At 42.4% G+C, this 26342-nt stretch overlaps 1 protein-coding gene across 1 annotated transcript in view; it reads right to left on the bottom strand.

Annotated features, from left to right (window-relative positions):
- Window positions 1–1085: 1085 nt before the first annotated feature.
- NTF3 (neurotrophin 3) overlaps window positions 1086–26342 on the bottom strand; it is a 56339-nt gene continuing 31082 nt past the window's right edge. The window contains exon 2 of the mRNA XM_073329523.1: window positions 1086–2038. Coding sequence (XP_073185624.1) covers window positions 1244–2038 — 795 coding nt within the window. The 3' untranslated portion in view covers window positions 1086–1243. The remainder of the gene's footprint in view (window positions 2039–26342) is intronic.

Below are 26342 nucleotides of genomic sequence, written 5' to 3'. Positions count from 1 at the left end.
TGTTTTTCTCCATGAAAAATCGGCAATTGATGCTGACCAGCACTGCAGCTTTGAATGAAAGTGCAGCTTTGACATCCACTCCAAGATTGTATTCTTCTTTCCTAGAACTCTAAACCCAAGTTTCTTTTAAAGTTAAGACACCAACGGTTTTGTTTCTAATTTAAAAACCCCAGGCAGATAGAAACAATGTAACGATGCAGCAGAGTTAACAGATTATTGGAGAGGAGGAACCTGATCACAATAAATAGTATACTCTAAAGAAATCATCTTTTATATATTATATTAATGATCCACTTAGATTGCTTCTTGGCATTGGTAAGGTTCTGTTACAAATATTTTAGATTTTTTCCTATTACTTCTAAAAGGAATTGGCAGCATTAAAAACCAGTTACAAAACAAATGTGCTTCAAAAACCTAAAGTAAAATTGCTGGGTTATTAGCAGCAGTTCTGGAATGCTAACAGAGGAAAAACAACAGTAATTGTAGTGGCAAAACTGGCATGACATACAGAAAACGTATTTTACAGCTAGTCAGTGGCTGGAATGTTAATGTTAGCTGTAGGCCATGTTGTTTTCCTTTCAGTGGTGAGAAATTAACACTTTTAATTAAATATGAAAATATATGTGGTTTGCAGTGTTGTTGCTGCTGTGTTGGTCCCAGGATATTAGAGAGACAAGTTGGGTGAGGAATACGTTTTATTGGAGCAACTTCTGTTGGTGAAAGGGAGAAGCTTTTGACATACACAGAGTTCTTCTTCAGGTCTGGGCCTGAAGAAGAACTCTGTGTAGCTCGAAAGCTTGTCTTTTTTTCCACTAGCAGAAGTTGCTCCAATAAAATCTATTCCCTCGCCTACTTTGTCTTGTGAAAATATATAGCAGGGGATAGAAATGGGTACACAACTCTTGACATTTATCTGATTTTTAACAAGTTTACTAAATGACAGTCACTGGCTTGACAATACTGAATGAAAAATACTGACGTTACACAGATTTTACAGTAAGATTATGGTATGCTGCTGCTAAGCAGAGTCACAAACATATTCTAATAAAACTGCAGCTGCCCACAGCTGAGGCACATGCCATTTTACTCCTATTTATTGAGAGAGAAAGCTTATATACTGTAGGTTTGCTGAAGTTTAATAAATAAGGTCAACTTATAATATATAAAACCATATAAACATTTATATGCTACATGCATATCATATAATTTAAAGTAATAATTTATATAGCAAAGAAATGCAGACTTATGTTCGTCCTATTTTTCTCGACAACGCACACACGCAAGATGTGTCTATTCTTATCCATCGCCAGCCTACGAGTTTATTGTTTTCCGAAGTCAGTGCTCTTACATACGTTTGGGATGTTTTGCACTGGGAGTTCCAGTGTTTATCATCAATGCCACGGCAGCCATTTTTTACCGGTTTGGCTGCTTTACACCTTGTTTCGTAAAAATATTGTTTGACGGGAGAGTTGCCTGTTTTAATTTCTCCTAGCACTGTTACCTGGTGTCCTCTAATGTCGATAGCCGATGATTTGTCCGTAACCCATAAACTTTCACTGTCACATACAGAATATTCCCCTCGATGGCTCTTATGTTCTGCATACCTTTTCCTCCTGGAGGTTCTGTTCACCACTACAGAATTTCCAATATAATCTTCCATAAGATACAAAGGTGGAGGTTCCAATGGGGTATTGTCACTCAAGAGGACCCGGGGAGAACTGTAGCGTTTCTGTTGCCTTAATAGTTCTGCATCCATTGGGATCACTGGCTGGAAGTCTGATTTCACATTTTCAACTCCATCCACGTCCTGCTGAGACTCTGTTTTCTGCATAGTGTTTTGATAGTTTTCCTTGATATCTACCATCTGCTTGGCGAGTTTGTTTTTCAAAATGTCTGCCTGAATGAGTTTAATAATGAGAGAATGTATCGACTCTTCTGGCAGACTCCTTTGATCCATGTTGGTAGATTGGATGCCACGAAGATAAGCAAGAAATATCACATAAAACAAGATGGACATCACCTTGTTCACCTGTAAGATCTGAAAAGAAACACAGAGTTAACTTAGAGCCAATGAAATAAGAATTACTGGATGCAGTAGGATAGTCCTGATTTTTTTTAACGTGTCTGACAGATGTTAGTCTGTGTAGACGAAGCTAGACCATGTGTTTGTTACAAGCTATTCCAAATATTTAATTACATTTTATGAAATAATATGGGTGACCCTTTATTATTAGTTCCATCTACATTTCATCCACTTTTCAGGCAGGATGATTTTATTTTTTGATTTTCACAGAGAGAGCTAGGTTAGTATGACCATACGGCATGTCTACACTGCCCCACAGTTAGGACTGAGAGGGCAGTGCACGCCAAAGTGCCTGCCATTCTATAACTCTCCTATGTGGACACGGGCAGTGTGAACTAAAAAGGTTCATAGTTTGCACTAATGTAGTCTTCTTCAAACCAGACTGCATTAAGGTGAAGTAGGAACCTCTCAGTTCATATCTGCAGCTTCCAAACAGGAGAGTTACAGTGCAACATTTTGATGTGCACTGCTATTCACATGCCCCGTCGTCTGAACTGCAGGGCAGTGTAAACCAGTGATTCTCAATCTTTTTTCATTTGCAGACCCCTAAACAATTTCAAATATAGGTGTGAACCCCTCTGGAAATTATGAATGGAGGGGTGGACCCTTTAGGAAATCTATTGTCTGTACATATAGTTGAATTCCATTCAGTCCGTTTTCAGTCAGTCTTTTGCAGACCCCTTAGATGGGGTCCGTGGACGACAGGTTGAGAACCACTGGTGTAGACAAGTCTTAAGTTCCTCTCTCTACAAAGACATGTCCCCTCCACCTGGAAAGCATGGCACAAACTGTAGGCTGGGTCATTTTTCCACAATCCTTTTAGCAGACACACCTCGTACTAAGAACTGAGATTATGCAGGCTAGCACTGAGAGGGGGTGTTGGGTTAAATTCATTGGTGGTGTAAACTGAGGAAACTCCATTAGTGTCATTGACTCTGTCGGTACAAGACTTCATGGACTGAGCAAGCTTAAAGTTTCAGCTCTATAAATGAATAACCATTTGAACAAGCCTGTTGAAAAATAATTTTAATACTAATTGGAGACCATTTGAATAAGCCACTGTATAATCGGTTTTCTTCAGGATTGGCCTGACCACTAGATATACGTGGGGGAGGGGAGATCAGAATTTACTCGGGAGCAATATGGAAACAATACCTCACTGCTACATAGCATTGTGTATCAGTAGGCCTGAAAGTGCTTAAAAAAGGTCAGTGCCATCAATCCCCTTTTTACATATGGGGAAACTGAGGCACAGAGAGGGGGAAGTGATCTGCCCAATGTCACTCATCAGATCAGTGGCAGAGCTGGAAATAGAATCCAGATCGCCCGAGTCTCAGGAAGTGCTGTATCCGCTAGACCGCCGTGCGCTGGGGAATAAAAACAGTAGCAGTGGTTCAGCCCACAGTGCTGTTCCTCCCTCTGTACAGATGGCTTTTGATATAGGAGCACATAGCCCAGAGACAGCGAAACAGTCAGGGATGAGAGGTTTCTTATCCTTTATTTTTGGAAAGCCATCATTTGCCCTGTACAAGGCGAGTATGAACTATAGATGGATTCACAGGGCATCTGAGCTGTGTGTTCTTTCATAGTTGATTCTACATTCTGCACAAAGTGGGCTAAAATTTGACTTCAATGGGAGGAGTGAGGGGCTCACCCTCTCTGAAAATGGTGGTGTTTGTTAGGAAGCCTACATATAGCTTAAGGAACAAGAGTTTAAAAACGAGGTCCCTACCCATGGTTCAGCAACTGCGTAATTCTATGGGGGTTCTTATACCACCCAAGTATCTGAGTGTCCTCCAGCAGCACGTTAAGAGATGTGACTCATATCTGTCATAACGGTTTCAGTTTTTCTCTCAACCCCTTTGCAGGGGGAGAACTGTGTGTGCAATATCATGCTTTCTGTTAGGGATCTGTTCTGGGTTGACTTTTTGTGTGTCTTTAACTGAACACATGGCTACATGTTTACAATTTCAAAAGTGTTGAGCTTTCTGAAGCTGTCATAAATGCTAGGTACCCATTGCTTTAAATCTTGGCCTAGGTGTGTAACTTTAGGCATCCAACTTTGGACATTTTAGCCTAAGATAACTGCAACTCCAATTGTACTAAAAAATGATATTCTAATAATATTCAGTGCTTATAAAAATAATTCAAAACAATCAACAAGCAATTACCCAGAACACTGCAGTGTCTGCGACTAGCATTTATAAGTATAAGATCAGAGAGCACTTTTTTCAAGAATCATGCATGCACCTCCAAATGGATACCACATATGACAAGATAGGTGAGGTCATATATTTTATTGGGCCAACTTCACAGAGCTCTTCTTCAGGTCTGGGGAATGTAACCAGAGTGCCTAAGCTAAATACAAGTTATATAGTGGCCATGACACAGTGTTTGAGCTGATCCATAAGTGAAGTGGTTGTTTTAATTTGAATTACACATACTGCTGTACAAATAAGTGCCATTGGTCAACTTTGAAACAGTTAAACTGGGGAAAACACACAGCAAGAACTTCAAAGGCAGTCTCTGAACAGTTATAATGAAACTCATATATAACTCATTTAGCAATTCTGAATTTCCTACTTTGTTCTTTGGAACTGCAGCAAGATCAGAGTTGCCCTCTGTGAATGTGGTGATCTGTCCTTTTATGGACAAGAAATGTGTTTTCTCCATTCTTATCTTTGTTACCGTATGAGTTCACCTAAACCTAAACTCTGTTGCTTGCAGCAAAGTTATGCTCTGTGTGTGTGTAAAATAAAAACCAGTCAAATGCTTATTGCTTTTCAAATAAAAATGACCTTCAGTGTATATGGATCTCAGAGTACAAATGACACACTGTGTAAAAGACCCATGGCATGCAGCACTTGGTCTTGCTAAGTAAATCATTTGAACAACCAACATTTCATAACGCGTTGCTCAGCAGGTTTAACACAGCACTCAGGGGGGCTACCGCTGTGCCCCAGCAGAAAGGTCAGCATAATGGTCACCGAAGCTAATGCTGTGCTCCAGTCAACTGCTCCAAATATACCCATGCAAATATATAGTTGCATGTAATAACTTGCAAGTGGTCGCTAACAAAACCTACATCTTGGAAATAGTTGATAATGTGGGAAAAGTGAAGGTGGATGCTCTGCATAAGCTGGACAGCGAAAAGTAAAGGGTCAGGACCTCATGAGTAGCTTTTGCAGAAAATCCTACTCCTGACTTGTAGTTATAAGGCTAGACATCAGATCCAGCACTCAGAGCATACTTGAGACAGTATCACAGGCAGGATATTTTTGGGTACATCTACACTTGCAGCTTTGTATAGCATACAGTCACCGCCTGCCTAGCTCACCTGGGAGTAAATGGCCATGTAGGCACAGCTTAGATGGGTAGAATAGAAAAGAGTTCCCTACCTGCCTGAACCCCCATGAGATATACCCAGCCTGCTCTCGACATGCCCAAGCAATGCCTCCCACATCTACACCGCTATTTTCAGTGTGTCTTCCTCACTGCCAGAGCCTTTCCCCGCTGCCAGAGCTTTTCCCTGCTGCATGTCACTATCCTGCAGTGACAAATGTGGATGCAGCCTGGCTTTCGTTGCGGCATGTAGCTGCATGCATAGTGCCAATGTAACGCCGACAGATCCCGGTTGTCGGCAGGTGGGATTGAACCTGGGACCTCTGGAGCTTAGTGCATGAGCCTCTACTGCATGAGCTAAAAGCCAACCGGCTCTTAGCTAAGACTGTAGAGCAGACTCGTTTTATCTCTCTTTAAAGTGGTCTCGGTGCCACTAGATGGGACAGAACACCACACCCAGAAGGTGGGTGGGTTACACCTATGTTCCACACACTTCCGTAAGTGTAGCTATAGCCTTAGATCACTCAGAAGCTACAGCTGGTTGATAATGTCTGCTCGCCTCTTTGATATTAGCCCTAGGCAGCATATTGAACTTGTTCCCTGACAGTTGTATGGTTCTCCTATTTGCTTCCATGTGCAATTCAAGATTTTTTGTTTTATTTCCAACTAGAAAGCCCTAAATGGTTTGGGCCAGGGCTACGTGAGATCAGTTTGTCTTCATGAGCTGCCACATTAGCTGAGGTCAGCTGTGACACCTGGGTTAGTTTACTAATGTAAGTTACCCCATTAAGCTATATCAGTTTAAGGGCTAGTCTGGCAGCGCTTTAACGTGGCTTGTGTGGTCGTGGCACATTTTCTTTCCCAGCGCTCTAAAACAACCACCTTCTTGGTCACTTAGGCACTTCTGACAATTTTGTCCTAAGTGACTTGCCCAGGGTAGCACACTGAGTCAACAGCATGGTGGGGAGGAGGGGGAGAGGGAAAATGAAGGTCTCCTGAATCTGCAATCTGTGCTCATGATGAGTCTGTGGGGCCACTCTGATTTGTTGATTGTATCTTGTCAAATGGTCACTCAAGCCTTTTCTAAAGCTTCACTGAATGGTAAAATGTTTCCATGTGGTGACAGTTTTGTGTTAATAAATTGGAATAAACTGATTTCAGAATGGTTAAAAATGGCAAGTATAACTTTATTTCTGTCTGTTCATTTCAGACACAGCAGACCATAAGGGCATGCACAGCCATATTTTAAATTAATCTTTAGCAAGAGCATCTTCTAATAGATAGAAACATGACCACCTCAGATATACCTGACCATTGCCAACAGAGAACTTAACACCAATTCTTCAGATGCTTAGCTCATCAAAATGGGAAATGACTGCCTAGGAAGGAGTACTGCAGAAAGGGATCTGGGGGTCATAGTGGATCACAAGCTTAATATGAGTCAACAGTGTAACGCTGTTGGAAAAAAAAAGGAAACATCATTCTGGGATGTATTAGCAGGAGTGTTGTAAGCAAGACACGAGAAGTAATTGTTCCACTCTACTCCGCACTGATTAGGCCTCAACTGGAGTATTGTGTCCAGTTTTGAGCACCACATTTCAGGAAAGATGTGGACAAGCTGGAGAAAGTCCAGAGAAGAGCAACAAAAATGATTAAAGGTCTAGAAAACATGACCTATGAGGGAAGATTGAAAATATTGGGTTTGTTTAGTCTGGAAAACAGAAGAGTGAGAGGGGATGTGATAATAGTTTTCAAGCACATAAAAGGTTGTTACAAGGAGGAGGGAGAAGAATTGTTCTTCTTAACCTCTGAGGATAGGACAAGAAGCAATGGGCTTAAATTACAGCAAAGGAGGTTTAGGTTGGACATTAGGAAAAACTTCCTGTCAGGGTAGTTTAGCCCTGGAATAAATTCCCTAGAGAGGTTGTGGAATCTCCATCATTGGAGATTTTTAAGAGCAGGTCAGGAATGGTCTAGATAATACTTAGTCCTGACATGAGTGCAGAGGACTGGACTAGATGACCTCTCGAGGTCCCTTCCAGTCCCATGATTCTATCATCTCTTGGAATGTGGGTTGCTTTTTGCACCTTATGTAAAGGTAGTTCTATTTGGTTTTGGCTCTGTACCTTCAACCATTCACTGACTTCATTAGGAGTTCAGGGTACTCAGCACCTTCCTATAGGAACTCAGCACTCCCCAGTTTCCTTCAGCAGTCCCTGTGAGATACTTACTATCAACGTCCGGTGCAATATCAACCATGCTAGCTCTATCCCCAGGTTTATAATCAAATTCAGAAATCAGAACACTTCCATCACCTACCAGGTCCTTTCCAGTTGTGACTTATTTTAATTTGTCATTTTCATGGCTTGATACATAAGCCCTGTCTGTCTAGGCCTATAAGATTGCTGTAGCCTGGTTCTCCATTGACTCACTTTGTTGTGTCGATGGTGTTAGGTGTAAGGACTGTGAGTCAGGACTCCGCAGTTCTATTTAGCTGTGTTACTGATTTGTTGGGTGACCTTGGGCAAATCATGATCTCCATTCCTTAGTTTCCGCATCTGCAAAATGAGGATTGGGGTGAGGCTTACGTACCGTTCATAAATTGCTTTGAAATTCTTGGACAAAAGGTGTTATAAACACAAAGTATTATAATTAATATTTTTCTTATGACATGCTGATTACAAAAAAAAGTAGGAAACATTCATTTTTGAAAGGACTCCTTTTGCTTCCTTCCCTCCTGGCCTCCCTTTTCTTTTCATCCCTCAAAGGAAGGATTGATGATGCTAAGCCTGGAGAGTGAAATTTGGTTTGAGAAATACACACCATGGCCATTTGTTGTTAACCTAGAAAGAGGACATGGATGTCGGGGGAGGAATGTTAGTCCCCTGTAATGTAAGTGGGCTACCTGAAGAAGAAGAATAGAGATGTGTCTCTGCTCAGTATGTAGAGGTATCTTTCTCCCCATTCTTTAATGGCATTTATGGCATTGTTACGACGTGTATTTACCTGAGTATTCAGAATGGAAATGTTTGTGCAATCTTCTTCTATCTAGGTACATATATGGCTCTCATCCCATTAATATCTTTCTAATACACACACATTTATAGGTTCAGCCACACAACATTCCCATGAGGAAGCAAAATGCTATTTCCCCCCTTTTACAAAGGGTGGAACTGAGGCATAAAGAAATTAAACGACTTGCCCAAGGTCACACAGGAAGTCTGGGGCAGAGCTGGAAGCTGAAGCCAGATTTCCCAAATCTTAGTCTACTGCCTTATCCTCAAAGACTACCTTGGAAGCTCTTTGAGAGTTTGGGAGCTAAGTGGTCAAGTGATTAGCATGCTAAATGTGTAGACAGTCCATCATCTACTGAGGAAGCAGAAACGATACCATGTGACTTAAGTTACCAGTCAAGTAGCTAATTAAGCCCGGCAAATACTTAAAGCAGTAGTTGTGGCAAATAGTTTGCAAGTGCCCAGAAGCTGAAATATTTCCAGGTATCTCATTCACTACATAATTCTGAGCACCATCCACACCTGTAAAAATCTAAGGGCCAGATCCTGAGGTGGTGTAAATAAGAATATCTCTATTGCCTGCATGGAACCTATGCTAAGTTTACACCAACAGAGAACCTAGCCTGCACATCCTCACCCCCCAAGGTCATTTTCAAATGGAAAAATGGTCAAATGCTTCAAATTGTTCACTGCAGATAGTTCAAGCAGCTCTAGTATTAGGCCTAATTTGTAACCTTTTCATTAATGAGCTTTAATGGCAGAAGGGTCAAAGAGAAAATTAATTACATTTGCAGCTGAATGGGGAGGGGATGCAAACACCAGTGAGCAGAGAGAAATACAATCTCTGCTGGGGACCTGAAGAGGTTAGAAAAATTGGCAGAAAATAACAAAATGAGTCAAACTAGAAATTGCAAGCTCGTACACCAGGGGAATAATAATCCTAAACAAAGCTATTCAGTGGGAAAGAGAAACTTCGAAAGCAGCAATGCCTAACCAGACCTAGAAGGGATATAAAGCCTTGGTGAGGCACAATATTTAATAAATCTAAATACTGGACAGAAACATAGATGTGAACTTAAAATGGGAAATAATGGCAAAGAAATCCAATGTTTATTTGAGCTGTTTATGCAGAAGCATCCTACTAGAGAGCAGAGAAGGGACGGTCTTTCTATAGCAGTGGTTTTCAACCTTTTTTGATTTGCGGCCCCTTAAAAAATTTCAAATGGAGGTGTGGATCCCTTTGGAAATCTTAGACAGTCTGCGGACTCCGTAGACCAGAGGTTTAAACACACTGCTCTATAGCATTGGAAGGCATATAGAACATTGCATGCAATTCTAAGGGCAGAAGGATGTTGCCATAGCATAGGAGGAGGATGGAAGACCACCAAAAATTAATTTAGGGCTTGCGGGACAGGCTTTGGAAGAAAGGTCAAAGAAGTAAATCTCTATGATTTGGCGATGTGGTGACAAAGGGCACGAGGTCATGATAACCCAATGGAAAGCACCAGTGAGAGAGAGGGGTTTTTTTTTTTTTTAAGAGTGGTGGAAAAGGGTGTAATCAGGAGAAATGGGATTAAACTAAGGAAAGGGAAGTTAAGGCTGATTATCAAGAATAAGAAGTTTTTGAGTTGTACAAGATGTTCGTAACAAAACCAAAGCCACACAAAAGAGGCATGGTTTCATGTTTCATTAGTCTTGAAACTCCATCTAAGTTTGTTGAACAGTTTTGTAAAGGTTCACAAACTTTCCAAGTAAACCTGAACCTAGTCTGGCTCAACTAATGGTTTTGCATCAAAATCAGGCAATAGTTGCAGTTCCTCTTGGTTTCAACTGAGATTGGTTTGCTTTGAAGGCTTAATCTCCCCATAATTAAGGTTGAGACCAGTCTTCCATCTGAAGTTTACTTCTGCCCATGCCCCATTATTTTGCTGAACACAAACCAATCCTCTTGAAATTTCAGACACAATCTTTATTTCAGAGTAGAATTCTTCAGGAAAGTTCAAGGCCCAGGTCTTAAGGAATTGGGAAACGCATTTGGGTGAAATGGTTTGGTTTTATTTGTTTTTAAATGTTGTTCTCCCTTAAATCATTTTTCTAATTATTTTTGATTTGTTAAAATGAGAAATGACATTAGTCAAAGACTAAATTTGTTTTAATTTGTTGTTCCATTTGATACTGGTGCCTTTGACAAGTTGTTAGAGCAGTGGGAGAAGGGGAAATGCAGTTAAGGACACATGAACAATCAGGGTCCTGCCCCTCTGCTACCATACTGATGATAATTAGAATCTTAGAGCTGATCAAAAGTTTCTACACCAAAATGTTTCCATTGGAACATGGAGCTTCATCAGCACTGCAAGTTTCTGTTGGAAGATGTTGCCTATTTGTATGATGCTTTTAGATTTTCCAGTCAGAGAATTCAAAATGAAAATTTTTGTTTCAAGTTGACATTTCAGAATGTAATGACCTTTTTTTGCTTGGATTTGACTTAAAATGTAGATTTTGTTTTGGTTTTTGGAAATGGAAGAGAACTTTTTTTTACGATCTTTAATTTTTGGGTATTGCCCCCCCTTTTGAGCTTTTTCACTTTCACCTCTGAAAAACGGGAGTGGTGGGACAGTAAAAATAAATTGTGCGCATGTGAGAGAAATTGTTTTCACACTTTGTTTTGCAATTGGTATATTTGATTTCATTTCAGAATTATTATATTTTGTATTATCGCAGTGCCAAGTTGCCCCAGTCATGGAGCAGGACCCCATTGTGCTAGGTGCTGTACAAACAGAATAAAATTATGGTTCCTGCCACCAAAAACTTAGAAACTAAGTATAAGACCAGCGAGAACAGTTGGATACAGACAGACTGGGAGAGCACGAGGAAACCATAACAAATGTTGTTTAGAATTGAAATGAAACAAAAATTTCTGCAGAAAACCCTGAAATATTTTTCTCAAATTTTGAACTGGGATTTCTCCCACAAAATTTTCTTCAAAGAAAAAAAAAAAGGATTTTCTGACTAGCTCTAATATGATTTCTAAAGAACATAATGGTTTATTTTACATGTGACTCCCAAAATTAGGGGGTGCTCTTATTAGAATGTTTTACTCTTCATCTTATCGGCCTCAAACGTGTCTTTCAGGTACAGCCTGGTGGCAGGGAGCTGTACTGCCACTGGAGAATTTCTCCTTCCACTCCTATTAGGCCAGTGGTCCTAAAACTGTGGGGCATGCTCCCCTATGGGGGCATGGAGGAATGTTTGGGGGGACATGGTGGGGCCTGGGGCAGTCCCCATGGGGGCAGGGAGGGAGCACCACTCAGCCCCACTCCACCCCAGTTCTGCTCCCAGCAGACTCTGACTCCAACTCCCAGCTCTGTGCCTGGCCCCAGACCACAATCTGGCTTCAGCTTTGCTCCCAGCCCCGCCCCCAGCTTTGGCCCCCGGGTACAGCTCTGCTCTCGGCCCTGGCCCCAGCCCTGCTTCCAGCTTTGGCCCCCAGCCGCAGCTCTGCTCCCAGCCCTGGCCCCAGACCACAATCTGGCTGCAGCTTTGCTCCCAACCCCAGCCCCACCCCCAGCTTTGGCCCCTGGGCACAGCTCTGCTCTCGGCCCTGGCCCTGGCCCTGGCCCCGGCCCCAGCCCTGCTCCCAGCTTTGGCCCCCAGCCGCAGCTCTGCTCCCAGCCCTGGTTCCAGCCCTGCCTGCAGGCTCAGCCCCTGGTTGCAGCTCCCTCCTGGCCCCAGACCTGGCTTCAGCCTTTGCCCCTTTACCCCTGTCCCCCCCACCCCCGAGAGCCATGGCCCCGCTTCCAGGGTGAAGCATAGTTAGGGATGGGGGAAGGGCATGACTGTGGAAAAGTTTGGGGACCACGACATTAGGTGGTGTACTGATACCCCCTCTGCTGCACCGGAACTGCTCCATTGACTGATGCACAGTGAGGGGCAAAGCCATTGTCCTATCTCTTCTTCATCCCTCTGGGGTGATGTTCACCCATGGGGGAACATTAAGGCAGCTGTCTTTGTGCTTCACTGAGCACCAGGACTGCAACCGTGACAGGTCATTGTACAAAATACATGTTGGGGGAGCTACATTTAATTTAAATCCAAACTGCACTTGTGTTTGCTTTCCAAGGTCCCATGGCTCCTGGCTTCTTCAGAGCCACACAGAAAGATGCACTTGGCTACTTTGTGAATCAAAAAGAGAGAACTCTCTTCTCTGTTTTCCCTGAAGGTACACATGCCTCCAAACAGAAGAGTCTTGTTTGACACACAGCTCCAATATATATATACAGATACAAAAACAACTAAGGCCAGAGCTCTCACTACAGGACTTGGGGCCTGATCCAAACACCATAATAGTCACTGGTCAGACTCCTATTGAATTCAGTGAGTTTTGGAAAAGGCTCTTTCACAGTAAGGACAAAGGAGACTGTGATTACAATGAATCAGAGTTAGATGCCGATTCTGCTGCACATAAAGTGCATAAAGTTGAATCAAGGCCATACAGAGAAACATAAATAACGCCAGTGAGCATACTGCTGTAAATATTTAGTCCCTTCTGCCAAAAAAAAAAAAATAATTACACAAATGTAGTAGCTTTTCTGAAATCAAGAAATCTTGACGGGCTTAAATAACTACTTCTACAGGACTTATCAAAAATGAATCCAAGTCTTGTGAACTTATTGCTGTATGGCCCCATCTGATAAAGTAAGTACAAGTGCTTTTCTAGGTGTGAGACTGGAGATTGCCTGTTCCTACCAATAACAGAAAAGCCTGGGCTCCACTAGAAAAAGTTTGCTGGTTTCGTTATACCATCAAATGTTCCTAGTGGGGAGACAGCTTATACCAGCACAAGCCCTTGTGTAGACACAGTTACGCTACTGGCATAGCTCGTACCAGTTCCCCAAATGAAATAAGCTATACCAGCAAAAGGACCTTTTAGCCAGTATAACTGTCTCCACTAGGACTTTTGCTGGTATAGAAACGTCATAAAAAAAAAAATCACACCCTTAGCCCACATTACTAGCTGTGTGTGTAGTGTTGCCATGAGTTTTAAGGCTGTTCAAATTACTTTGGCTACTCTCCATGTTTTGTTGTCTTTAAAAACAGAACTTTACCTTTGAATTCGGTAGTATATGTACCTTTGCATAAAATTTCCAGTATAAAATTCTGTTAAGTTCCAAGGGACTACTCCTGTGCTTTCAGTTAAGCACATGCTTAAGTGCTTTGCTGGATTGGGTTCAGAATGCTCAGCATCATGGAGAAACAAACTCATGCACGTAAACTCGGAGCATGATCTTTGCATCCTTATTATACCTATGCAATTGTTGCACTTTTGCCAGTTATAACATGAGACTAAACCAAAAACCACCTTGCTTTTGCAAATCTCACACTAACATCAAAATCATCATACTTTTACTTATATCTTAATACAAGTGCCATCTTGATGCCAATTCACATTTCCTTCTTCCTCATCACTAAAAGTATTTGAAGGAATAATTTCAGAATGTGGGCTATCTGATATGTCTGGCAGCATATACTAATAGCTAGATATTAGAAGAAAATAGGCTTTGAACAGTATCGGCAGTGGGTCTAGGTGGTAGGCAAATTAGATACATTGCAACTGGTTTAAACGAGGAATTTATCTCCTCTTAAGCAATCGGGTAACTGGCAATGCTTTTTAGCTACTGTGGAACAAAGCAATGCTACTTATGAAGCTCACTATAATTATACAGCTGAGTGTGTGGATGTGAAGGAGGAACCAGGGAACTGGAACTAGAAGAAAGGACTTCAGAGTAATTCATGCTCAGCTCTCTTCAGCCCTTCATATACATGCTTTATAAATTTAATGGAGGAATCCCACTGACAGCTGATCACCACAAGAGTTACTGCATAGATTCATAGATACGAAGGTCAGAAGGGACCATTATGATCATCTAGTCTGACCTCCTGCACAACACAGGCCACAGAATCTCACCCAATAACTCCTGCGAAAAACCTCTCACCTATGTCTGAGCTATTGAAGTCCTCAAATCCTGGTTTAAAGACTTCAAGGAGCAGAGAATCCTCCAGCAAGTGAGCTGTGCCCCATGCTACAAAGGAAGGCGAAAAACCCCCAGGGCCTCTTCCAATCTGCCCTGGAGGAAAATTCCTTCCCGACCCCAAATATGGCGATCAGCTGAATCCTGAGCATGTGGGCAAAATTCACCAGCCAGATACACAGGAAAGAATTCTCTGTAGTAACTCAGATCCCACCCCATCTAACATCCCATCACAGGCCATTGGGCCTATTTACCATGAATAGTTAAAGATCAATTAATTGCCAAAATCATGTTATCCCATCATACCATCTCCTCCATAAGCTTATCGAGTTTAATCTTAAAGCCAGATAGGTCTTCTGCCCCCACTGGTTCCCTTGGAAGGCTGTTACAGAACTTCACTCCTCTGATGGTTAGAAACCTTTGTCTAATTTCAAGTCTAACTTCCCAATGACCAGTTTCTATCCGTTTGTTCTTGTGTACACATTGGTACTGAGCTTGTTTCCTTAAATAATTCCTCTCTTATATGGGCAGTGGCAGAGGGGTGTTCATTTTCTTATGAATCATCAGGTGTTCACCACTGCTGGAGGCAGGATTGGACACACAAAATCTGGGAAGGACTCTGGTGTCAGATTGGAGATCACTGTAGGATTAGGTCCATAGGCTGATGCATTATGGAAAACATTACATTCCAATATTTGACAGAGCTCTTTCATGCTATAATAACTCATGTGTAAAATGTGCTGTTTTGTTTATTTGACCACTTCTGCACAGAACTCAATGAGCTGTATTCCCCAATTATATTCTGGAATGTTATCCAGATGGATATCATGGTTGGATTTTTCCATCGGGTTATGGCCCCTGTGCACTACTTCAGGAGCACAAAAGGGGCCATGATCCAGCTGCAAATACCCAGCAACAAATTCTAATGGTGTATGTAAACTCCCTGTTGGTGCATCTGTGCCATAGCTGGGGCCTGTGCCTCTACCTTCTCCTCCGCAGCTTAGGGGCATGTCAGGTGAAGAAAGAAGCATGATGGAACTCTGTTAGGTATACCCAGGAGCAGTGCTAAATTGTATCAGCCCTGGGAGAGGCCCCAGAACCATTGTAGGCACTTACGTGGCCCCCATCACCATACTGTTTGAGCACTTCCCAATTTTCAATGTATTTATCCTCACAACACCCCTGTGAGATAGGTGAGTGATGGTATTCCTGGGGAATTTGAGGCACAGAGACTAAGACCTTGTCTTGACTATGCATGAAAGTCGATCTAAGCTAAGCAATTTGAGTTACATTAATAGCTTAGATCCACTTACCGCAGAGTCCACACTACGCGATGTCGACGGGAGACGCTCTCCTGTCGACTCCCCCTACTTTTCTCCATTCTGTGGAGTGTAGAAGTTGATGGGAGAGCGATCATGGTCGATTTAGTGGGTCTTCATTAGACCCGCTAAATCGACCACTGATGCATCATTCACCGCAACATCAACCCTCCAGTATGTGTAGACAAGCCCTATGTAACTTGGCCAAACTTGAAGTCTGTGGCAGAGCAGGGAAGGGAACCTAGGTCACCCTAGTTCTAAGGGATGGCCGTAACCACTAGACCATCCTTCCTCTTCCTGGTTCCTAGCTATTGCCCTCCCCCTCCAATCTCATGCTGTACCAAGCAAACTCTAAAGTTAACAGGTCAAATCAGAAATGCGTCTATCTCTGTCTAAATTATTACTTGCGTTATTTATTTGGGTCCCTAAAAGATGAAGTGTTGGGGGGAAGAGATGAAAAGGTGTCGAGAAAATATATTGCAAGGCATCTAGGGGTAAATCATATTTGATGATCTCAGATGTCTTCTGAAATTGAGAATGACTTGGCAACAGGCTGTAATAGTAGAGGATCAATGTAATTCAGGTGTAATGCACTTCATTTGCTTTCCCCTTTTAGCAAGAAAAAAAATCAGATGTTTTATTTTTTCAGGTGGGGTGAGCCAAATCTTAGATTTTAATGTGCTCAGTAGAAATCCCTGATTAAAATAATCAAAGTGCTGTTGTCCTGCAGGAAGTGGGAATGAAGCATACTCATTTTGGACTACAGCATAACCCTACAATGTGGCCTGAGTAAGGGCCACACACAGCTGCATCACCCCAGGAGAAGCCCAGAAAATAAATTGATTCAGATTCACTGTTCCTCCCCTGCTCCCCTTCTGCTCTGGTGAAAGAGTAAGTGACTTCATCTCTTTCCATGGAGAAGCTTACTCTCCCCTGCTCCCAGCCAGCTGCTCTTGCCAGTGAGTAAGGGAAGTGGGATGAAGCTAGGGCTCCTCGCATTCCCCCTCTCTCTACCACCGCTCTCCACCCACTTGCTCTCCGGGCACATAGACATACCTGAGCTAGCTTTCATTGAGTTAGAGCGAAGTTAGCTCGAGTGACAATAGCAGTGAAGCCACAGCAGCTGCTTGAGTGTCCTGAGTGGGTGGGGCTAGACCTAGGGTGGCCAGAGAGCAAGCGTGAAAAACTGGGACGGGGGAAGGGTAATAGGCACCTATATAAGACAAATAAGCCCCAAATATCTGGACTGCCCCTATAAAATCCAGGACATCTGGTCCCTCTAGCTAGACCATGCAGTGAACTGTGTTCCAGCAGCTTTACGGCTCTTGGTATCTAAACTAGCTTGGGTTACATCTATGTATGCTGCAGTCACAACTCCTGCATTCAGTGGAGACACATCCATAGTGAGGATATTGGGTGAGCAGCCCTGATCTCTCCGCTGCAGCCAAAATCAGGATGTGAGCAGGCTGAGCTAGGGAGTAACAGGAGGGGATGGAGAGGTTTATTCTCTTTTCTTCCAGTGAATAAGGGCTATGACAGTCTAGCTCTCTGAAGATGTTTGTTGTGGAGTTTCACCCAGCAAATATAATCCATGTAGATGGAGAATAAAGGGCCCTGTTAAAATACCACAACACTACCAGTGCTAGAAAGCTGGAACAGTATTCACTGAAACCTCTGAAAGTAGGTAATCTGTTTCCTAACCTAAGCGTAACCTGCTTCTAGAAAATATGGAGGAGACCCCAGTGTAAAAACAGAGCAAAGCAATCACATCCTTAGGAACTTCTGGGAGGCGTACAGATGGGCAAACTCTTTAGAGAAGGTGAGAGGTCACTTAACATCCTGAGATAATTGGATGCAAGGGGGATAATAACTTTTCAGACTTATTTGACAACGGGAAGCTTAAGCAGTTTACTGAGCTGCAAGCAAGAGTGTAGGGCTTCCGTTGAGGGGAAGGCAGCTTTTTGCAGTGGCTATCACTGAGGGGAAGAATATACACATTTGGAAAAGAGCTCACATGCCCTCTTGGAAAACTGTTAAAAAGCTAAGGTTCAAAAGCACACCACACCTCAAGAATTTAATGTGTCCTCCTATACCATATGATTGAGCTCCCTCTCCCCCGCCCCCATAGTTACAGTACAAATGGGGACAGGGTTTGTGGTTTGAATGTAGATTGGACTAAGAATTAGGTGAGTGAAGAGAAGAGAAGAACATGACAACCCAACATGGATGCAATTAAAAAATATTCTCTAAATGCCACCGGACTGTGGTGCATAGGCAGAGGTTTGGTTTACGTGGAACACATTTGTGCTGGAGATACTTAGACAAGATAAGGAATTTTAGAGGCACATATTGGGACTACTGAAAAAAGAAGAAGAAAATGGGACATTTTCTCCCATTTGCAAGGGGCACCAACAGCTCTGGGTGGCCCATTCGTAGTTGGGATTGAACCTGTGACTTTTGGATCTTAATGCATGGGTATCTGCTACCTGACCTAAAACACCCAACTCTTAGCCAAGGCTGTAGCAGGCTCATCAATCTCCAGGTGGCCAAGCCACCACCAAAGGGGGACAGAGTGCCATACCAAGTAGGCATGGGTTACATACAACACTTGAAATCAAAGATCTTGGGTCAAATTCTGTTTTCATTCACACACAAACCAAGTGACTTTAAGAGTTACTTGCTTATAATTGAAATTATAACGTGGCCTATTGTCTGAGCTTGTCAGATTTCCATTAGACTACTGTTAGTGCTGGTGACATGTTCTGAGGGAACCCAAAAGGGAATGGGTCAGGCATTAATGCTTATGATCACCATGACTGAAAATAACCTGAAAGAATTTAAAAAAAAACATGATGTATTCTGCTCTCAATTACATTGATGTAGACTCAGCATAACTCTAATGACTTCAGTGGTGTTACTCCTGATTTACCCTGGTGCAACTGGGAACAGAAATTGACTCGTATAGAACATAACTGGTATCTTGGACCTGAGAAGGTGGAATGAGAGAAATGTTTGCAAGTTACTGGGCAATGTAGTCATAGAGGACACTGTGGTTCCTTCCTGATTTGATGTGTTCTACACATGGGCCTGAACTAAGATCTCCGATCCCAACACTTCTTCCCTTTCCCCCAAACTTTGATACGTTTTGGATCTGAACCTTGGAGCCACCACAAGTGTTAACCCAAATGTTTTTCAGTTACATAGCAGGAGGAAATATCTAACTTAATGAGAAAATGGACTAATTTCTCTTATTTTTATTAATACACTCCAGTTAAAGAGAGAAGAAAGCAGACTGCTGTAATCTTGGACTCCAATTCAGACAACACATGGATCTATGAAATTTGTTAACAAGCTGTGTTGCTCTTGAATTTGGCGTGTCAACTATAAGCAAATTCATCAGGCACCTGATTAGACCTCTTATGCTACCCCTTGATCCAGTGGATTGACAGTTGCCTATGAAATGAGCGCTCCATGACCAAAACATCTGTACCTGATTTTCAAAATAGATTCTTCACCTAATAAAAAAGCATATAGGTGTTCTGTATGAGAAGTCTTAGAAACAGAAGAGAACCTCTAGCTCAACGTTTTTTGTTTTGTTCTCCTTCCTAGCAATTGACCCAGGAACTGGTCCTCAGATTGAGATTAGGTTTTAGAATGGTTTTCAAGGTTTGGGCTAGAGCAGTGGTTCTCAACCATGCAGGGGTCTTCCAGCGGGTGCATCAACTCATCTAGATATTTGCCTAGTTTTACAACAGGCTACATAAAAAGCGCTAGTGGGGTCAGTACAAACTAAAATTTCATACAGACTGACTTGTTTATACCAGACACTGAAATGTAAGTACAATATTTATATTACAATTGATTTATTTTATAATTATGTGGCAAAAATGAGAGTCAGCAATTTTTTAGTAACAGTGTGCTGTGACACGTTTGTATTTTTAGGTCTGATTTTGTAAGCAAGTAGTTTTTAAGTGAAGTGAAACTTGGGGATACACAAAACTCCCTTTGACAGGGGTACAGCAGTCTGGAAAGCTTGAGAGCCACTAGGCTAGAGAATAAATTGAGATTAGACTGAAGGTTGGGATTAGATATGCCAAAATCTCTCAAACTATTTTTATGAAAACACCTCCAAAGCCGTGGCTTCTCCTGATATCTTGCATGCTCTCCCCCATGCAGAAAAAAATTCATAAAAGCTAGATGTAAAAGTTAGGCCCTTTCCCATTTTGAATGCGACTTAGGAGCAAAATGATAGGGGTCATTTAAGATCCTGGGATTTGAATCTGAATACTCCTGGAGTTAGAAGGGGTTTGGATTAGAGGTTGTGGTTTTGGGCCATTTTTGCTTTTCTCATTTTACTGTTTACTTTAGCTTTATCAGTCTCTTTACATATTCACATAACAGTGTATCATTGGACAGGGAGTAATCCAATAATAACACAGCCATCTATACCCTTCAGTATAGCAGAAGACTGATCCTGAGTCAAACTAGGCAAATAACTGTTTTTTTGATTTGCTGGCTATTCTAAAAAAATTGTGGGGGGGAAGTTGTGTGTCAACACAAAACAAATTTTAAAATTTTTGTGGTGAACCAACCAGAAAGTTGAAAAAATTCATGGGTTGAACAAAGTGTTTTATTTGAACCGAAATAAAATATTTCAGTTTGTTGGAGTTTTACCTTTTTAAACTTTGTTTTATGAAATTGAAGTAAATTTCAAATTAATACATTGTTTTGAATCAAAATGTGTCCTTTAAAAATGTTGAAACTAAATATTTTGATTTTTTGCTGATTTTTTTTTGTTTTGTAATGAAATAGTTCAGTGAATTTGACACAAATTTGCATTTTTCTCTGAAAAATGGCGTTTGCCAAATTTTTTCGCCATGCTTTAGTCCTGTGGTTCTTATGCATACAAACTTGAGTAATAGACTCATACGTAGCAGGATACAGTCAGCAGCATTGTTATAAATTGTAACATGCTCTGTCCTGATGACAAATCTGCCATCATCTGCAGTGCATGGACTCAGCCCTGAGGGCTTCTTTATTTAGGGTGATGTTTGCACAAGTGTGGAAAAGAACTAGGCACCCACCTCCTTTTGAAAATCTTTTCTCTCCTAAAACTTCCAGTACAATCAACTGGGGAGAATGAAATGAGTAAGGACTCCAGAATTTGGCCCTATATGTTAGAATATTTTTACAACAAAATGTAAAGTTCTTAAAATGTTATTAGTTGTTCATTGTACCGCAGAAGGGCAAAAATACTGTCATGAAACAACAAGGCAAAATGCAAAAAAAAAAGACACTCCCTGTTGCCAATCTATGGAGGAACAACAACAAATCCATGATCAGCACAAAATTTCCCTCAGACCCCCCCCTTCCTGCACACCACCCAGAAATGGGTCGGATACTCTTTAGCAAAAATCTGACTAATATCCCTTTGAAGCTTGAAATTTTCTTATGTAGTTCCTTGTCCTTTTCCCTCTTGAAAACATTAGTCCTCCTTGCTTCAGTTACTCTTCTGGGTAACATATTCCATATGTTGAATACCCTTTGCATGAAATAGTTTAGACTAAACCCTCTTTTTATCCCCATGTCCTAATTTTAAGGTTTTACCACTGTGAAGGACTAATCTGGATCAGTTTGATCAGACTCTCCCATTTTATAAATGGCATTTAACTTACCACACATTCTCCTCTTTTCCATGACAAATCCCAACGGGGTCTTTCTTTATAAGAGCTGCTATTATAAACTCCTTTAAGTTCTACAGCTAATTGAACACTGCTCTCTGACTTAGCTCATTATGATACTATTTGCTTTCATTCAAGTGCATTTTTAGAGTAATGCAACACAGAAGCCTATTGTTGTTGTTTTCCCCCCACAACTGCTTCACTTTGGGGTAAATGCCAAAAGGAGGGGGGAGGGTGTCACTTAATAGTGGCTTCCAATGCATTTTTTCTCTCCTTTGCATACAACATGACTTTTCTCTGAGGCATTTATTCCTTTTTATTCTAAAATTGCATTGAACATCTGTAAATCAACAGCATAATTGTTATTGCTCCTTGTTGTGAGGTACAAGTTATTCACTAGAAAACTGCCCAGGCAGTGAAGAGAAACACAACTGTCTAATGCTTTATTCTCACCATAGATCCCTGCTGTCCTCTGGGCCTCACACTTCTCTCAGTTATACTGGTACAAACAGTGAGGAAACTCCAGTGGGATCAATGGAATTAAACTGGCATAAACCCAGTGTGATTGAGAGAAGCATTAAACCCTCTGTGTGCACCTCCTGTTCAGTGCTGAACGACCAGTGCAGTATTTACAGCCAGAATTCTTTTCTGTTATCTAGCTGATTTAATTGTGGCTTAATTTTACCAATGTCTAGTTTGCACTGGTAAATCTACAGGTGAAAGATAAACCGTTACAATCAGTTTTAAACTGATATAAGTCCTCATGCAAAAGTTGTACTGGTTTACCTAACTATCTAAGGTATGTATCTGGTCCCCATCACTGTAGTGTCTGAGTGCCTCACAATCTGTAATGTATTTACCCTTGCAACACTCCTGTGAGGTAGGGAAGTGCTATTATCCCCCTTGCACAGATGAGGAGCTGAGGCACAGAAGGACTAAGTGACTTGCCCAAGGCCCTATGGGAAGTCTGTGGCAGAGCAAGAATTGAAATAAACAGATTTAAGTTAAATTTCTGGGATTTCTGAGTGTAGACAAGCCCCAAACATCACAGCTAAAGTTCAGAATATCTGTACTCAATCTGTAGAGTAAAAACATTGAAAAGATGGACCATGTGCAGGCTAGGAGTTCAGGGATCAGAGATGGGGCAGGATCCTTCCGTCTTATGCTCCATTGCCACTACTGTAGCCTCAGGGATTTACTACTCCACAGTTGCACCCTCCTTCCATAGGAGGGTTTAGATCCAGATAGGCACTATTTGCAAGCCTCAAACTAGCATTCGTATTTCCCACCAACTATCCCACACACTGCTGCGGAAGAAGTTCCTATCTGCCAAGCACCGCAGTGTAAATAGCTTCTTAAGGTTGGAATAGCAGCCACGGAATGGCCCCACTGTATGGACCGGTGAGAGAGATTCCTTCCACCTCCCCCGCAAAGGAACTCCCAAGTAACACACGCTACAGCTGGAGATGTGCATGGAGGACACGGATCTTTAATTGAACTAATTTACAGGGCGGGAAGGACAGCTGTACTCAGTCTGCCTACTGAAGTGGTTTATATATACTGACTGTTCTGAATTTTTGTCTGCCACCAAAACGTTATGGCAATAATGCAGGGAATGTCTTGGTACTGGGGCAGTGTGATCAAGGGCATATAGAAGGAGCTAGACTGGTAGCAGGAGGAGTATGTGTGCTCTATTTTTGGTTGTCCCTGTCAGGGTGGAGCAGACATCTTGTTATCCTCCGGAACCTGCCCTCAAATACTCTTATCTGTGGTGTCTGGGAATAGTGTACACCTTAGATTCCTGAGTCTGGGCTGGAGATCTGGCCCTTATAGAAAAGGGATCAAGCAGCAAAATCCTAGATTTTTAAATCTAAAGTCAAAGTATTGGGATTCAGGGTTTTGGTTTAGCCATTTCACTGCAGTTCAAACTATGTAATAACTAGTGTAAAAAACTATAGTGAATCTTGCAGAAATGGCTTCTGCCTCAATCTTACTCCAATCAACTATACTTGTTTATCTATACAGTACTTCTAATTCAAAGGTCTGGGTTTGAGGGGAACAGCAGGGTTGACAACTTTGCTCCTTAGGCACAATGAAACTTATCTACTCGAAAGGGAAAGCTTTTCTATGTAGGAGACAGCTGTCTCAGGGGCTGGTCTAAGGCAAGTGCAAGGCACACATCTTTGACCTGCCATCTCTAATATAAGCACATAGCAATGTGTACAATAAAAACAAAACAAGCAAAAATAACCACCCACTAAAACAAAACATTCCACTGTATGTACCATTCTCCCTCTGGGGAGAGGAAGAACAAACTCTGTGTCACAAATATTAGTCATACCACTTTATCGTACAACTGGAAGGCGCTCAGATACTATGGTGATGAAGGTTGTATAGGAATCCATAGGCTAGAATACAATTGTATAGAGAGTGGAAAAGAACAATAAATAGCAAACAACTAAGCAGTCATTAAGTGATGGCTCCTGGGTAAAGTGAAATCATTGGCGAATAAATCTTGCAAAAGACTGAAGAAACTAGGGTTGCCAACTTTCTAATTGCACAAACTGAACACCCTCGCCCTGCCCTGAGGACCTGCCTCTTCTCTGAGGGCCCCCCCCACTCACTCCATTCCCCCACCCTCCTTCTCTCACTGTCCCCCCACTCTCATTCACTTTCACCGGACTGGGGTAAGGGGTTGGGGTGCGGGAGAGGGTGAGGGATCCAGCTTGGCTGGAGCTGCAGGCTCCGGGAAGAGGTCACAAATGTGAGGGGTTTTAAGGTGTGGGAGGGGGCTCTGGGGTGGGCAGGGGGTTAGGTGTGTGTGTGGGTGCAGGCTAGGAGCTCAGTGTGTGGGCTCTGGGGTGGGGCCAGGGATGAGGGGTTTGGGGTGCAGGAGGGGGCTCAGGCCTGGGGCAGAGGGTTGGGGTACAGAAGGGAGTGTGGGCTTTGGGAGGGGGTTTGGGTGCAGGAGGGGGCTCAGGGCTAGGGCAGGGGTTGGGGTCTGGCAGGGGGTTCAGGGTGTGGGCTCTGGCTGGGTGACTTATCTCAGACAGCGCCTGGAAGCGGACAGCATGTCTGCCTGCAGGCATCGCCCCCGCAGCTCCCATTGGCCATGGTTCCCGGCCAATGGGAGCTCCAGAGCTGGTGCTTGGGGTGCCAGAAGCGCATGGAGCCCCCTGGCTGCCCCTCTGCCTGCCCTAGGAGCCAGACATGCTGGCCGCATCCAGGAGCCGCAGGGAGCCTGCCTTACCGCCGCCAACCGGACCCGCCAGGGTCCCTTTTCAACCGGGTGTTCCAGTCGAAAACCAATTATTTGAAGTTTCTTTTAGAGTTGCCAGGCATTTGAACATGTGGTGTTATGAAGAGGAGAGGGGTTCTGAAATATTTAAATGACAAAGGGAGAAGGGGGAGAGTCCCAAAGACTTGAGATATTGTCAACTCCAAGAGTTCAAAAATCTGTGTTGGGCCCCCAAATTATGAGATTGGCTTAAAAATCATGAGGTTTTAAGAAACAAGAGATTTTTGGGTGTGTTTTTTATTGGCCTTCTGTTTTTCTGAGCCTTTTGGGCTGCACTTGACTCAAGAATTGACACAGACTTTTCTTTGCAGCCAGGCCACCTACAAACTTTTTTTTTTTAAGTGTAAAACCCGAAAGCTGAGTCTCCTGTCATCACAAGACTCTACGAGTTGCAGTCTTAAGAAAATCATCAAATATTAAGACACACAAAAATTGCAAGAGTTGGCAACCCTAAAAAAAGAAGTTGCAAATATTTAAAGACTGAAATAGTACAGTGAATCATGGTGAGAAGACAAAGAAATGGAGCAACCTGGAAGTTGGCGAATAATAGAAGAAGAAAGTTTTGCTGATAGTCTGAAATATAAGAGTGAGGATTTTCCCATGACTTCAGTGGGTCTAGGATTTGATTTTCAGAACCAGATCCTTAGCTGGCATAAATTGATGCAGCTCTATTGACTGCAATGGAATTACTCTGGTTCATATAATCTCAGGACCTGGCCCTTAATGTACAGGAAAACTAGAGAAATAACCACTGACCCAAATTCCACATCCAAATAGGATATCAAGGTTTAAAGGGGATCAGGCATTCAGCTGGTGTAAATCAGCATAACTCCATATACTTCAGTGATCCTATCCCAATTTACACCAACTGTGAATCTCGCTCATTATACTAATAGACTTAGACCTGGTCTACACTGGGGGGGGGGGAATCAATCTAAGTTACGCAACTTCAGCTACGTATTTAGATCTACTTACCACGGTGTCTTCACTGTGGTAAGTCGACAGCTCATGCTCCCCTGTTGACTACACCTGCGCCTCTTGCTCCGGTGGAGTACTGCAGTTGATGGGAGAGAGCTTTGGCGGTCAATTTATCGCGTCTAGACTAGACGCAATAAGTCAACCCCCACTGGATCGATCACTGCTCATCGATCCAGTGGGTAATGTAGACAAGCCCTTAGACATTTCACAGCTGCTAGGTGTATATCTACTTGTATTTAACAAAAACAAACAAAAATGCTCCAGTGCACTATAAGTTGAAATATATTAAGGACAGAGCACTATGTATTAGCATGTGTGAAGCATTCCTATTTTATGTCTTGGTGCCAGTTGCACTTGATTTTAACCAGTGTCCGCCAGGTCAAAGACTTGCATCTTCATTTCCTTATGAGAACTTTTTAACAGTGAGAGTAATTAATCCTTGGGACAATTTACCAAGGGTCATGATGGATTCTTCATTACTGACAATTGTTAAATCAAAATTGGCTGTTTTTCTGGAAGATCTGCCCTAGGAATAATTTTGAGGAAGTTCTATGGCCTGTGTTATACAGGAAGTCAGACTAGATGCTCACAAATGGTC

The sequence above is a fragment of the Lepidochelys kempii genome, chromosome 1 (assembly GCF_965140285.1).
Source record: "Lepidochelys kempii isolate rLepKem1 chromosome 1, rLepKem1.hap1, whole genome shotgun sequence".
Classification (NCBI taxonomy): domain Eukaryota; kingdom Metazoa; phylum Chordata; order Testudines; family Cheloniidae; genus Lepidochelys; species Lepidochelys kempii.
This window is presented reverse-complemented; position numbering and strand designations above follow the sequence as displayed.